We start from the raw sequence: 16395 nt of genomic DNA, 5'->3' as shown, positions 1-16395 counted from the left end.
ATCGAATTAGTGCAGTTTTATGAGCAAAAGTAGATAATAAAATGTATAATTTCTTCTTTGAATCATCGACTTTTCTTTTGTTTGCTTCGAATAAAACACATTGAAAATAATATTTTTTTGATTGTTGTATGTTGTATCAAACTGCAACTATCATTAAAAATTATAATTATCAGCTTTTTTAATTTTGAACTTGAATCCAATGAATTAGGTACTATTCCAACAAAAATTAAAAGGCTTATAAATAGTAACTTTTCTATAGGATAGTCAATTTAATTTGAACACTTTGAATAATTGATATGATTTCCAAATATCGCTATAATAAAACTGATATTCATATGATTTCCAAACGTGCGAAAAATACGAGGACGTCAACAAAGTTTTGCTGAATATCATGTAACCATTTACAAAGCATGTGGAGAAATATGTGAAGTTTTGAATATAATTGCATACGCTCCCGAAAATGAGAACGAAATTTATTCTAAATGATCATGATACAATCAATAATTATTGTACCAAGTTAAATACAGAATGTTTCCAAAATTGAACCTGAACCTTGGGGGACGCGTTAGTATGGCTCATTTGCTGTCGTTTGAGCCATATTTAGTCATAACTAAAAATCAACAGATTGTGATTTTTAAAAGATTTCTCAACTTACTTCATTGTTCGTCAATTCTTTCTACGGTGACCAAATCTGATTATAATTTAGGATTATTTTCGTGGCCAGCGAGAAGTCCAGACCTAACACCGTTAGAATAGATGAAGCAATGAAAAGATTAAAATTAAATATCAGGCGGAAAGTAACAACTGAAGAAATAAGAAAGAGGGCACGTGGTTTAATGAGGAATGGTGAAGATCATATCAAACATAATTTATGAATACATTTTCTACTAAAATTTTTAATTTAATTGCAATAAAAAATATTTGATTCATTACTTTCCTTTCTTTGCTTCTTTCCCCTTTCAAATCAAAATTTGCTGAAACAAAACTAGAGCTTGAATTCAAAAATTCGAAAATAAAGGAATTTGGCAAGTTTTTAAAATAAATTGTGGAATTAGAAAGTTGCACGCGAATTTATATTAGAAATTTCCTATTCTCTTCTTCATACCGACTTTCAAATCATACTAATTCTTATTGAATATCTAATACAGCATATATGTTGCTTCTCTAATGAAAATAATACGAAATTCAAATCAAACTTAGTCAACGTAGAAAAAATTGACGAAAAATGAAGGTGAGAATTTTTTTTAAAATCCAAGAACTCAAATATCTCGGAAACTGTTGATTTTCTGTTATCAATAGATATGGCTCAATCGACATCAAATGAGTGATACTAACACCACCTTCAAGGTTCCCGTCTAATTTGGAAACACCCTGTATATTCAAATTAAACATTTCAAGAGAATTTCTATGTAATTACTTGTAAGAAAAACAAATTATAGAATGTCATCCTGAAAAAATTAAATCCTGGAATGAGATCTGAAAATATTATGATCGGTCCAATTGTGGAGAAACACCTTTTTTTTATCCGATCTCTATATTCTTTACCTGCCAAGAAATTTAATTTGTACCCCATCGAGGCTTCTCACAAGTCATTTCAATCGATATTCAAGTATCGTATTAACATGTTGATATCACAAAAAGTAATATGTCTTTTGAACCTCATTTTTTTTAATTGATTGAAAAAATGGATACAAATTAAGGGCTATTCACTTTTGGTTCCACTAAATTCGCTGAATATCTCAACTCATACGCAATTGTTATATAATAACTGCGGAGTTAAGCCCTTTGGTTATTCTACTCAGACTAACCTGAACAATTGAAGTTGGTACTTAGCAATCTTAGCATTACAAATTGTTGTTTTCAATAGGTTTTGAATTTCATGATTGTGTCTCCATATTTTTAAAAATTTATTCACTTAGTTTTTAGCTTTATGATGCATATAACTTGATTTTCATATCGAATTTGGTGTAAATAACTCATAATTTTTTCATTGGACGATTTGAAAGATTCATTATTGAAAATTATGAACCAAATATGCTTAAAGGGATTATCTCATATGCAACTCAATATTTCAACTGCTCAATCAATAAAAGGTGGGATCTTAATAATAATCATTTATCAAATAAAGAATCTCAAAAAATTTTAGGATCAGATTTTCAATCAAGAACAAAGAAGCTACAGGTTTTGTAATGGAGTTCATGAAACTCTCATGATTTCTTATATAATCTGAGGAGAAAAATGAAGACAAAACTCTTGAAATTAAACACGGACTTCTGTATGTCACAGCAATTAACAATATATAAATAAATTATGGAGTTCTTTTCTAGCAACCGCTTTGAAATGATAAACATCAAGAAAAAATAGAAAACTAGACAAAGAAAAAACGTATTCATAAATAGGTGTACAAAATAGGTGATCTCCTCATTCGAGACAGGACTGGAAGATATATGCGCTACTTTTGTCTCTTCTAAACTTAATTGCATGATTTGCAGTGGAACGAAAAACCACTACACGTGTTCCACTGTATCAACAACATTATCAGGTAGATATAAATAACCTCAAACATAGGTTTCCAACCAATCGGATGAAAGAATACTAAAAAAGTTAAAGGTTGAATTTACACAAACACTATCGACGATTTGATGGCATCGATTTTCGTATTTTCATAATGAAGAGTATGATATTTAAAACTCAAAAATAAACATAAACTCTGCTAACCTTTATCAATATATTACTATATACTTTTTCGTTTTGGGTATACTAATTCCATTAATAACACTTTCTTATTTTGATGACCATTTGTGTTAGTTGACATAATTTGAAAAGATTTTGTTGTTAAAGTAATGATTTTTCTAAACAAAAAATATCTAAAGCATTGATGTAAACGTTGAAAAAAATCTGTTGTTTTTCAATGTTGAATATAAAAAAACTTCAATAAAATAAGACGCATTATAGTTTAAACTGTATTTTTTAGTGGGATCCTTCTATATCCAAAAGGTAAACATTGAAAAGGTAGGGGCGAGATTGAATATTCCTCGAACAATTCACTACTGAAAACAATAAACCAGCATCCAGATGCTCCTCACTCACTTGAAGGGGATGATCGGTGACCTCATCGGAGACTTCCTCCCTTCGACCGGACTCTTAGGGGGGCTGACGTAGTTGGTGAAACCGAAATATGACATTTTAACACTGGTCCTTCGCGCCGGATAAAGCACAGCGGGAAAACGAACAGGAATTCACCGAATCAGCAAATATCGAAAGTAGCAGTTTTTCCTCCGAGTTTCCATTTATGACAACGTGTGCGAAAAACACTGGAAAGCTCACGGTGAATTTCCGAAAGGCGACGGGCAACATAGACGGTGGGCCTTATGGCAGACGACGCGGGATTCTGGATCGAGTGTAGCCGTCGAGATGTGTTAAAGGGCCACGAGATCTTGTAGTGCGATGCGCGTTTCCGACTCTATTGAAACTGAACTGCTTGTGGCGAGTCGGGCCAACTAGCGATCCTAGAGGCCGAGTGTTTTTCTTCGTCCCTATTTCGATGGAACGAACGATCCATACTACTATGTAGTATCATAGTATAAGGAAAGGATAGTAAGCCAGTGTAGTGCTTTTTTCGATTTTGTTGATGTTGAGCGCCATCTAGTTGTACTCACGTTTTACTCGAATTTTACTGTCAAAAATTGGTCCGTAAAGTGGAGTCCTCTGAAAAAATCGGTGTTATTTTGAAGAACTAAAATATTTGAAATAGAGTGGTCAGAAGATTTCTATATTTTGATATTTTTTCTGCTCTGTAATAAGCATTTACTCCAGTGACGTGTATTTGTGATAACTTAATAATAACATAAAAATTGTTGGCAATGTCATGCGACCCCTTTTCAACCACGCCACTGAATGAATTATCGTATTATTTCTGCGCCATCTATAGCTCATGATTCAGTGCCATCTATTATCGAGTTACTTCTCCAAATCCAAATCCGACTACAGTAACGACCCCTGGTGACTATTTCCTTGCCGTCAAACGGCGGTTGGCTTACTATCCTTTCCTTATACTATGGTAGTATGTACTATGTAGTAGGAAAGTTGTACGCCATAGGCGTACAACTTTACTTCCGGCGTTTTTTCACGAAATTCAAAGCTTTATTGTAAGAAAATGCTTATACATTTATGGTTCAAAGTATTGTCCATCGCTGGACAGTACTTTCTCCCGTCTTTCGGACAGCGTACGAATCCCGCGTTGAAAAAACTGGTCATCCTCTGAAGCGATCCACGAATCGATCCAATTTTTTACTTCTTCATAAGACCGGAAATGCTGGTCAGCCAGGCCGTGTGCCATTGATCGAAACAAGTGATAGTCCGAGGGAGCAACGTCTAGAGAATACGGCGGGTGAGGTAGGACTTCCCATTTCAGCATTTCCAAGTATGTCTTGACCACTTTCGCAATATAGGGTCGAGCATTGTCATGCTGAAAAATCACTTTATTATGTCTCTCGTTGTATTGCGGCCATTTGTTTTTCAATGCTCAGCTCAAACGCATTAATTGCGTTCGATAACGATCGCCTGTGATTGTTTCAGTCGGTTTTAACAACTCATAATACAGTACGCCGAGCTGATCCCACCAAATACTCAGCACAACCTTGGGACCGTGAATATTCGGGTTGGCGGTCGACGTGGAAGCATGGCAGGAATATCTCCTTGATTTTCTGCACTTGGGATTATCGTAATGAAACCATTTTCGTCTCCCGTCACAATGCGATGCAGAAATCCCTTTCGTATTTACCTTGCACGCAGCTGTTCACAAGCAGACAGACGCCGTTCAACATCTCTCAGCTTCAACTTGTACGGCACCCAATTTCCTTGTTTCTGAATCATTCCCATAACTTTCGAGCGTTTGGAAATGCGTCACTCCCAATGATCCTGCCAATTCTTGTTGCGTTTGACACGAATTTTGATCATCTTCTGCATCTTTGAAATCCTTCTCTCTTCCACCGCCATTCTGGTCTTCGACGTCAAAATCACCGTTCTTAAAGCGTTGAAACTACTCTCGGCACGTTCTTTCACTAATAGCGGACCCACCATAGGTATTTGAAACCATTCGATGAGCCTCAGCCGCAGATTTCTTCATATTGAAGCAAAAATTAAAACCCTGCAAATGACGAGAATTTGGCTCGTAAGCTGACATGTTTAATCGAGAATAACTTTATGATGCAGACATAAATCGACTAATATTTCGATAGCGTTTTGTTTACAAATACCTAAGCTTATTGTATGACATCTACGATCTATTTATTTCGACCACCCCTTGCCGCTACAGCCATCTATTAACGGCGGAAGCAAAGTTGTTCACCTAATACCTCGGCTCATACATGTCAAAAACGTACAGAGATTTGGTAAAGTGAACACATTTAGTCCTAGATAAATTCAACTAACAAAAAACGTCAGAAGATGTGGAGCGCAATTTTAGGAGAAAAATAATATAAGAGCACGGAATTTTCCAACTTTGATAAATAACAGCAAACAGCATATCAAATGATATGCTGGGGTTATCCATTTTGTGGTACCAAAACTAAAAAAACGTAAATAACACACTCTTTCTTGCAAAATATACATCAAATTTTTATTTGATATTATGCTTGGACCTTGTCATATTTCGTGGAATACAACATCATTTAAATGTCCTCTTCTTCAAATTTACGGATCACTTTACAGGTGGTCCGAAAGACACTGAAATTCTTTAAAAAGTACCTTTAGAAATGTCAATTAGTCTATTTTTCAAAAGGGATGCCCTAAATTATTTTTGCCCATCGGATAGCCTAGTGAGTAGTCTTAATTTTTTGTCTAGACATGTTGTGTCTAAAATGAATTATTTTCGAAATGCTTCGCATTTCATGTTTTGTACTGGGGCCCTCGGTTGGTATACTTTTCACGCATACAATTTAAAAGGTACAAGATTACTCAACTCTACTTAATACCTACTAATAATAGATATCAATTGAAGATAAGCCAAATCAAATCATCAAAATATTTTGAAACATTTTTTTGGACAAAATAAAATGGAGACCACTTCATCAAACAGAAACATAGACAGAATTCTCTGAGGGAGTTCGAAATATGACTATATATTTTCAAAACAAAAGAAAAAGAGTCATCAATATTTATCGCTCATATGACCTGCTCAGATGTCAGCAAACTTTAATAATAATAGTTTCAATAAGATTGAAATTAGGTGCTGTTCGATTTGAAAAAAGTTTGCAGACATCTGAAAAATTATGCTGTTGCGCAACAAAATACGTTGATCAGAGTTAGGGTATCTTGCCAACTTTGCATCTTCCACTTCGTACCTCTAGTACCTTCGGTAGACCCGGAAGCAAAATTTCAAATGCCACTACGATGTTATATGATGATTTTTATTAAAACCCTCTACTTCATCTAAGACATAGATTTCTACTACTTAGATACCTATACAGGGTGGTCCCTATTTTAGTTCAATAACTTTGTCGTCGGATAGAACAATTTCATAAAAAAGTGCATATAAACATATATCCTAACCAGGCTTCGTTTTAGAAGTTAAAGTTAAAGTTTTTGAAAAAACCGTTTTTTTTACTTATAACTCTAGTATCATTACATTCATTGTTTCAATTTTTGGGTATTGAAGTCTAGATAATGTAGAATTAGGTAAGTGTCTCCTGCCAAAATTATCCAGTGGTGAAGATATAGGGGTGCGGTGGTTCTTTTTTTATTGAAAATCTGCACCACTTTCTTTTTTCGAGAAAAACATTTCATTTCTGAAATCCATGTCATATTACCGATTACAATACGATCTATGAATATGGGGTCGGAATTGGCTAGTTTTGGCTTGTGTGCAAGGATCTGATTGAATTTTTGCGAAAAATCAAGTCTTTCGGCACTAGTAGTAGTAGTTTTATGCCCTAACAATAGTTCAATTTTGTAGGAGTTGATTTGTGATCACATAATAATTAATTCATAATTGAACGAAATTTTCAATAATCATTTCCTTCAATTTAATGATGTTCAGTTGAAGACATTGACAGGAAAACTTCTCGATGTGTTTTTTATAATTGCATTCACTATGCAAAATGTAAGATATAAGTATTATTTGTTAGATTTTTTTTTCATTAAGTAAGTATATGTAAATGATAGAGCCATACATGACGATCAGAATATCAGAACCTTAAAAAATTAACTTTCTCACTAGGTTCTTCAGTGCAGTCATTTTTATTCTGTGCGAAAATTGCTTGATCGATTCCTTCAATTTTTGAAAGAAACATTCGTATGGCAGTTTAGGATAAACTCACTGTTTTTTTTTCCTAAGGAATTTATAGGGTTTTTTTATATCACTTTGGAAATCTAAAGGTTATTCAATCGTATCTCAATTATTTCAATGATGAAATTCAAAATTTTTGGAATTTTTACGTTCTGACGTTCAAAAAAATAAATCTATACCTATAGTTTTCCGAAAAACAAATTACGTTCTCGTATATTTCAATTTGAAAATTTAGAATTTCAAGAAGTGTAAATGATAGTAAATAAAAAAGCGACATGAAATTTTCACTTGAAAGACTGTTTTAGAAAAATTGATAGTTCCATCTAATGAAAAAAATTTTAAAATGATTAAAAAAACTATCAATTTTCAAAATGATATAAAACAAAAACTATAAATTTTATGCGAAAAAAAATCACTCATTCAGGAGTGCCATACGAAATATTCTTCTAAAAATCGAAAGAATAGATCAAGCGATTTCCACCCAGAATCAGAATGAATCTCCACTCAAGACCTAATGGGAAAGGTAGAATACACCCTTAAAAAGAAAAACCAAATATTTCCGTTATAAAAAATCCGATGTGGATGAGATTTTGCGTGTATATTAAGAATAACAATTTCAATATTCGTGTAAAATAAGGTGTTGATAGCATCCTCAGAAGCATAAAAATTCTAGCATAATATCGAAAAAAGCTAATATTTCAGTGGCAACAGATCCCAGTCAGTTGGAATTTGTCAAGTAAATATAAAATAAGATGTTCAAGCTATTATCAAAATCGTATTGATCACTCCATAAGAATCATAAAAATTCAAGTAGAATATCGAAAAAAAATGAGAGCCACTTGTAAAATGAGGTGCTTTTGAGGCTCGTTCATTCATGCGTTTGGATGTAACTATATATTTTTTGTGAAATCCAAAGATGCGATAGGCGCATAAATGAACTGGCATTTTAAAGTATATCTAATCCTAATGCAGATCTCTAACTACCACCCATAATGACAGACTGTTACAGAATTCCATCCTAACACTTATTAAGGGCAATTGGATGTAGTTCTGGAAAAACATCTTTTTGACATAATTATATGTTCCTGAAGATGGGGAGATGGATTGATATATTATCAGATTGACTATTTCATATAAAGATAATAGCAAATAATTTTTCATTGAAAAATCCAGAATTTGCAATAACTGACAAGTCAATGCTTAAAATTTGTATACTGTTTATTTCAGTAAAACTGGATAAATAAATCTTCATGATACTAACTTCAAAGAAATATCACATTTTTTTATTGAATTGAATTCATAAAACAGCTGATTTTTGATCTTTATATAATGAGCGTTTGAGAGGACTCTTGGTATTCTTTGTACAAATCTACAATTATTTGGGTATCTTCTTAATAGTTCATATAACTCTAAAAGAATCTTAATGCACATTTTTCATTCCTGTGGGAAAGTTATTCAATCAACACAAAGCTTCAGCCTATGATCGGATATGAAAAATAAAAATGATAGAATTTTTTTTTCAATGAAATCATAATGATAAAAATTATCTTTTGATAATCATCAATTTATCAATAATAGGTTGACAGGAAGAATACTCGATTGATTGAGTAATAATTATATTGTGTTGAATTTGTATCAATCAACTCTGTTATATTGTTATAAAACTCTGTTGTATTGTTAAAAACTCATTTTAGGAGTATATTATGTGTTTCTCAGAGAGCAGGTCCAACTCAATGTACCAAATAGATTTTACAAATCATATAGTGGAATTTCAAATTAATATTTATTATTCATTATATGTAAATATCAGAATACGAACTGAAAGCTAAAATATATATTTCTGATATTTGTTTGTTACTTGTCCTCTTTGGTAATGGGTTTCATCAGATATTCCCTTCTGACTGTGAGCTACAACTTTGAAGTAACAAGATTCATCCTGTTAGAATAAAATCGAAATAGTTTTTGTCCAAGAATATACCAATTTAGTTATCACAAAAGTTTAAATTATTCGATAAGCTCTTTTCCAGACACTTCAAAAGTTAAGGTTCTTCCGAAGTATGCTGCAATGCAAATAAATATTATCCAATAGTTAAAATTCCCAAAAATAATGTAATATAACGAACCCATAAGTTTCCAACAAGAAAAATCCAGTGATATTTGAGATAGTTATGATACTCACGTTTCGTCCAACTGAACTTTAGAAAGATCCGAATTGATTTCTTTAATATCATCCCTATCCATAGTATCTTCTCAAAAAACACAACACATTAAAAAATACGAAATATTATTTCAAAGTAAATATCATACACATAACCGTTAACAAGTTAAAGACGTTACCACCAGATAAATTTAATTTTGACATTTAAATTCATAATTATGTTTTCATTGGTCGTTCTAGTCGTTACCTGGCAAACAAACTAGTACCAACAAAACGAAATAAATTGTGACATTTCTTCGTTTCTTTCTTGATTGATTTACGATATTTTTAAATTGAATGTATGCAATTATGAAAATCACATTCCATATACCATCAATATTTTGAAAATAATTTTTAATTCGCGCTACTTTTGAAACTTATTACAGAATGTATACTTCACTTCAGTAAAAAGAAGCACAATTTCTCTATGATTTGGTAGTTAGTGGTTGGTTTAATGTAAGCAAACATTGGAAACAACTGCTAAACAATTCAATAATTTTATTTTAATATAAATAATTTGAATAACATTTACAAATATTTATCTACAAACTCTTGTGCTGCTTGCATGCTGTGCTTCAGAAGATAATCCCAATCTTGAATATTTACCCTTTTAGGTTTCATATTACACACAAGTTTCTCACTTTGTCCTTTAACATTTGTAATACATCCTTCAAACACTTTCACTGCACTTTCCTGCAACCATTTATCGGCAGTAAAATTTTCAGTACAAAATTTTTTTGGGACACAACATCTTGCTTGGACGACATTATCAGTATAGGAGATCACCATAACAGGAATATTTTTACACATTTTTGTTGCTCTTTGCAGAGGAACTGTTTCTAGAATCATTGAGGTTCTGAGGTAGTGAATTATGTATTTTTTGTTTGAATAAGTAGTTTGAACTTTTGAATCCAGCACATTTTGCATCTCCATATCGATAAACTCATTCAAAGTTACTTTTGCTATAGTCTTAACTTGTTTACTAATATCATCAAGGTCTTTCAAACATTTCTGTTTAATATAAACTGGTAGTAATGTTTCAGAGGCTATTATTTTACTTCTTAATGAAGCAACAGCAATATTTAGAACATCTGGTTTATCTATATTTTCAGAAACTGTCTTCTTTAACATATTAACTTCGTCAGAAATTTCTGATCCATTTTCAGTTGCCATTTTAGAATTATGCCCTGTTACTCCATTTAAGGATACAGTACTCCTTCCTAGATATTTCATTTTCACTAATGAAAAGTGTTCAATATCTGAAGTATTAGTAACATGGGTACCACAGCAAGGTTCTCTAGAAATAACTCTGTCTTTTTCTTTTATTTCAACTAACCTCAAATTTTCCTCAGGATATATTTCACCAGGGACTGTTATAATATCATCATATTCTAATAACTTTTGACTGTCGATTATCATTGTTTCAACATCCAATTTTTTTGAAATGATACTGTTTATTTTATATTCAATTTCCTCAATATCTGTGATCGTCAATTTAGGACCAAATATAGCAATATCAAGATTAAAAAAATTTTCTGTAACTTTACTAGACTTTTGACATGTTGCTCCCTTCAATTGTTTCAATACTGAATTCAGTAAATGAGTAGCAGTATGATTCTTCATTATACTAATCCTGTTCTCTTTATCAACTAATAATGTACCCACTGAATCAACACACAAATTATAAGTACTTTTGCATTTCAGGAACCCTTTATGTAGTATATAAGAATTCAATTTTTCAGTTTCAGTGACATCAAAGATAGCTTTATCAAACTGAATTATACCTTTGTCACTAGCTTGGCCCCCTGCTTCACTATATAAATTTGTCTTATCTAAGAGCAAACTACAAAAAGTATCTGATCCTATTTTTCTTACAACCTCATTATGATGAATTATTCGCAAAACTTTAACTTTCAAAGGTTCAAATTCATAATTATTATTTTCCAGTTTTCTGTAATTATATTTTGAATTATCACAAGTTTTTGGTATAGATTCTAATGCAAACTGATGAAGCAGATCATTCATTCTTATTTCTGATTTCTGCTTACTTTTCTTTTTAGCTATTTCTAATTCAATCATCAATTGTTTTTTATCGAAAGGTAAATTTATAGACATAGCCAACTTTTCTATAACAGATGGATCTAAGCCAAAAGTATCATACAATTTGAATGCAATCTCTCCATTTATTTCTTTAGGTTTTAATTTCATTAAATCTTTATAGGCAGGTATGAGGCTAGGAGCTTCTAGAACATCTAAATGTTTCAATTTTTCATTTCCTTTGACTAATTCTCCCCACTCACTTTCAGCACTCTTCTGTAAGTCCTTATATACTTCTTCTTCATAGTCTATAATTTGATGAATCTGAGAAATATTTCTTTCCATTTCGGGATATACATGACCCAAATTATCTACCACATAATTTGATAACTCCTTCACTAATCCATCTTTTTGAAAAACATTGGTACTAAGTGAAAAACATTTTCTCATTATTCTCCTTAATTTTTGATTCTGTTCTGGTACCATTCCATCTGCTAAACATGTTGTTATCATTCTTAAATGGTCTGCTAAAATTCTATAAGATGTATCTAAGTTGTTCCAGTCTTTTTCCCCATACAGTCCCTTATATTTTTCTAAGTGTGGACAATTTTTCTCTATTGCTTCTATAAGGTATGTGAAAGTATCTGTATCATAATTACTATTTTTATCTTGAAGGATAGCTGTGAGTCTTTCAAAACCCATTCCTGTATCTACATGTTTATTAGGTAAAACTGAAATTGAACCATCGATATTTCTGTTATACTCTATGAAGACAATATTCCAAAGTTCTGTAAGGTCAAAAAGACCTTTATTGAGGAGATTTGAGCGATTCTCAAATCCGATATGATCATAATGTATCTCGGTACAAGGACCACATGGTCCAGTTGCTCCCATTTCCCAGAAATTCTCATTTAAACCAAATGGAATAATTCTATCAGGTCTAACGCCTAGAGATTGCCAAATTTCTTTAGTTTCTAAATCCTCCTCAAGTTCTAATTTCTCATCCCCTTCAAAATATGTAACATAAAGTCTATCGCTTGGTAACTTATAAACATCCAGTAACAACTTCCAAGCTAATTCACAAGCTTCAGTCTTAAAGTAATCTCCAAAAGACCAGTTTCCCAGCATTTCAAAGAAGGTGTGATGATAACCATCTGTACCAACAACGTTTAGGTCATTATGCTTTCCTCCGACTCTAATGCATTTTTGTGAATTTGCTACTTTGCTGAATTTAGGTTCTTGATTACCAACAAAAATATTTTTGAACTGATTCATTCCAGCATTTACAAATGCAACAGAAGGATCGCAATAAGGTACTACAGGACTTGAACGAATGAATTGATGATTGCAATCCTTTAAGAAATAATCTAGGAATTTTTGACGAATTACTCTTGCCGAACGATCAGAATTTACATATTTACATATATTACGTGTTACATGCTGTCGAATAATTGTCTTAGAAGTTGTTGTAATCATTTTAGAATTTTGTTGGTGCAATTTATTTCTTTCGGTTTGAAATTTTCATTTTAGGGGATTGTAGGTTAGATCACAGATTATGGACAGAAATAGTCCATAGATGAATAGATAGCATAGAAGTTAAAACACAGTTTGGAGCATAGATTAGAGGTCCTTGTATTTTATTTATCTATGGTTTGGAGTTTGACAACGCAGTATATCTACTCTGTTATCTGTGCAGTATATGAATATCAAGTTGAATTCGTAGTTCGATTTGTAGCCTTTTTTGAACTTTTCTATGCGACCAAATAGTTTTTTCTAAACCACACAATATTCTTTAGATATACACAATAATCTACATAATCTCAACACGACAAAATGATTCATTCATAACACAGAATACTTTCGATACCACATTTCATTCAGATTACCCATTCTACGAAGCCACTTATCACTCGGGAATCTTTACCACTGATGGAATCGTTAATATGGCAAGTGGTCCCTGCTATATACACCTCTCATAGGTTCTAGGCGAATTCAATTCATCTGAATCTTTTGAAAATAGAGGTAGAAGTGAATCAGTAAGTTGAGACCCATTGATGAGATATAAATCGAAAAGAAAAATCCATATTGAATCATTGGATAATTTTTGATAAAAAGTATTAATTTGTATTAAAGCATCGAGGGATAATGACTTCAAAATTCAATATAACAATGAATTTTTTCATTAACCTACCTCATATCCTATCCGAACACATACATTTTTTTCCAATAATTATTGATAAGGTAATCAAAATATTCATTGATTTATTTATCGTATGGCAACTCAGACACAGTAAACTTAAATGAAGCAGAACACTTCAGGTCTACCGTTGTAGGATCTTGACGATCTTGTGGGACATTCCTCCGTGATGTGTTTGATCGTTTGATAATCTCCGCAGTCGCAGTATGGTGATGGATGTTTGCCCCATTTGTGCAGAAAATATGCGCATCTGCCATGTTGCGTTTTAATTCTATTAAGTGTGCACCAGGTTCTGCGAGGTAGGTCAAACCCCGGTGCTTTTGGGTGATGCAGGGCATTCTATTGCCTTTTGAGTGGTCCATTCTTGAGTCCATGCAGTGGTCAGGTTGAACTTTTAGTTGGTGGATTTCTGGAGCGCGGACGATTGTGGTTGGCGTCCCCAATATCTTGGCAGATTTCTTTATTCCATGACCTTTTTGTACTCAACTTATTAGTGACCAAAATTCGCGCATGCGCAGTCTATACTCTGAATCTTGAAACACCGCTAACGTTTGAATCTATTAAGTTGTCGTCACTGTAGAGGAGTCATACTCAACCTTTTTTTACGTTGGGCCATATAATTGCTACTGTTCATACTTGCGGGCCGCAGTAATTTACCTATCTACCTAACCTAGTTTTGGCCCACGGCTCCACTAGCGCGGTTGTTGTTTATCGCACATAACCAGAACCCCTTTTTTTAAAAGTCGGTTACAAAGTCCTTTCCTAAGCTCTACTAGTTCCAATCTGTGTACCAAATTTAATCAAAATCGATTCAGTGGTTTAGGCGTCAAAACGTTACACACAGGCAGATTAAGTTTATTTCGTATTTGTTACATTAGTAGGGCAGTAGGGAAGTGGGGATTAGGCGAGAATAAAAATATACAGGGTGTTAGGAAAACGCTCCCGAAAACAAAAACAGAGGATACTACTGACGATTTTAATGAAATAGGACCTTTTTTTATCGCAATTATTTATTTTGATAGGTACCATGAATTTTAACGCTTTTATTAGCATAATCCACGCGATAATAATGATAAAAATAATGGAACTGGCAAGAAAAATAAAGGACCCCGCACGTTTTATATGAGAAATGGCTTTCCGATAAAAAAAATTAAAAGTTAAATTGTCGTATTCATAATAATATGACAATTTAACTATGTAATCAGCTAAAAAACAAAACCCAAAAATACATAGAAAAGAAAACTACAAGAGCAAAAGAATTTGAGATGGGGCATTCTTGCTAAAAAGACTAGGAGAAAGTACCTAATAGTGTCCTGTGTGTACGCAATAAGGGAGAAATCAAGAGTAAATGATTGAATAATAATACCGTTATTTTTGCGTAATTTCGAATCTTCATTTGTATTACTACTGTAAAAATTGTAATACTAGGCTATGCCGTGGCTCGGGCCACATAAAAAAGGCAAAAGGGCCGCATGCGGCCCGCGGATCGCACGTTGAGTATGGCTGCTGTAGAGCCAAGTTAGAGGTGCGCCCTGTGCCGGGGGTTTGGTGTTTCGTCCCGAGATCGCTGATGGACTCTTCAGTTAGGCTATCCATCGATAAAAACGCCGGGGCCGATATAGTGTGGCGCATTACAGTGACTGTATATACTACAGTGACGACAACTTCGGCCATCCGTCATTATAGGTCGGCAGGAAATAATAGATTCAAACATTTTCAAGATTCAGATTATCGACAGCGCCTGCGCGAAGCTTGGTTGACCGCTCGTTTCGTTTGATAACATCTTCACATTTAGGGGTGTTTGAACCCCCTACACCAGTCACAATCACTAACAAGTTAAACAAGAATGCTTCAAAGCATGTGAAACAGCCCGGCACTCGAATGTAAATAGTGAAAATCAGAGATCTCTGTTGAAAGTTCGACCTTTAATGGCGGACAGGGCTCCAACCAATCAAAACGCTGACGCGTCGTGTCATCACTATAGGCGAATCAAGATAAGCGCTACGCCACCTGGTGACAATCAGAGTAACTATAAATGTTGCCATGGTTTGCTATGGCTCTTACCTGAGAGGTAGTCAGTCCTTTTCATTCCTCTGAGGTTCTTGCATTCTGCTGTGTTTTTGTGTGATATTCCACAAATATTTATATTTTCTTAAATTATTTTAATAGTTATGAGTCGTTCGAATCGCTATTGTTCAGTTCCTCAGTGTTCTTCCTGGGAAAAAAAACTACAAATATCAAGTTCCATGCTTTCCCTCAAACTGGTAATAAATATCGTGTTTGGGTGGAAGGGAAATTGGGGAGTAAAGTACTGATGGATCGACAAAAAGCTTGGCAACTGAACTAAAAATCGATAAACCAGTGACAAGAAATATGAAACTATGTTCCCTGCATTTTATCGATGATGATTATTTTTATCGAGGTAAGCACTGACAGCACCTGAAATTTTAGATTATATTTATGGAGACCAATAATAATAATAATAATAATCGTTTACAGATTCCAGTTCTACACAGAAAAAATGTTTGAAAAAGACTACTGTGCCTTCCAGAAATCTTCCTGTTGGATCTACTACCACAAAGGAAGAACCTGAATGTTCTAGTAGTAGATCTGAAAGATTGAAACAAAGAAAAACTTGTTGCTGAAATATGATCTTGTGAAGAAATCGAACCTGCT

At 33.3% G+C, this 16395-nt stretch overlaps 2 protein-coding genes across 3 annotated transcripts in view; both read right to left on the bottom strand.

The window, feature by feature from the left end:
- Nucleotides 1–9655, bottom strand: part of LOC123679316 (centrosomin) — a 64847-nt gene extending 55192 nt beyond the window's left edge. Inside the window, exon 1 of one of the 2 annotated variants that reach the window (XM_045616862.1) lies at nucleotides 9468–9655. In XM_045616862.1, the coding sequence (XP_045472818.1) occupies nucleotides 9468–9529 (62 nt within the window). In that variant the 5' untranslated portion in view covers nucleotides 9530–9655. Of the gene's footprint in view, nucleotides 1–3090; nucleotides 3582–9467 lie in introns of those variants that run through there. The other variant, XM_045616860.1, reaches the window with a different exon arrangement.
- A 311-nt stretch (nucleotides 9656–9966) lies between these two features.
- Nucleotides 9967–14369, bottom strand: LOC123678020 (alanine--tRNA ligase, mitochondrial). Its single transcript, XM_045614787.1, has one exon. The coding sequence runs from the start codon at nucleotides 12996–12998 to the stop codon at nucleotides 10014–10016; it is 2985 nt and encodes a 994-aa protein (XP_045470743.1). The 5' UTR covers nucleotides 12999–14369; the 3' UTR covers nucleotides 9967–10013.
- Nucleotides 14370–16395: the final 2026 nt, after the last annotated feature.

Source organism: Harmonia axyridis, chromosome 4 (genome assembly GCF_914767665.1).
Source record: "Harmonia axyridis chromosome 4, icHarAxyr1.1, whole genome shotgun sequence".
NCBI lineage: Eukaryota > Metazoa > Arthropoda > Insecta > Coleoptera > Coccinellidae > Harmonia > Harmonia axyridis.
Note: the sequence above shows the minus strand (reverse complement) of the source record. Positions and strands in the feature narration are given on the sequence as shown.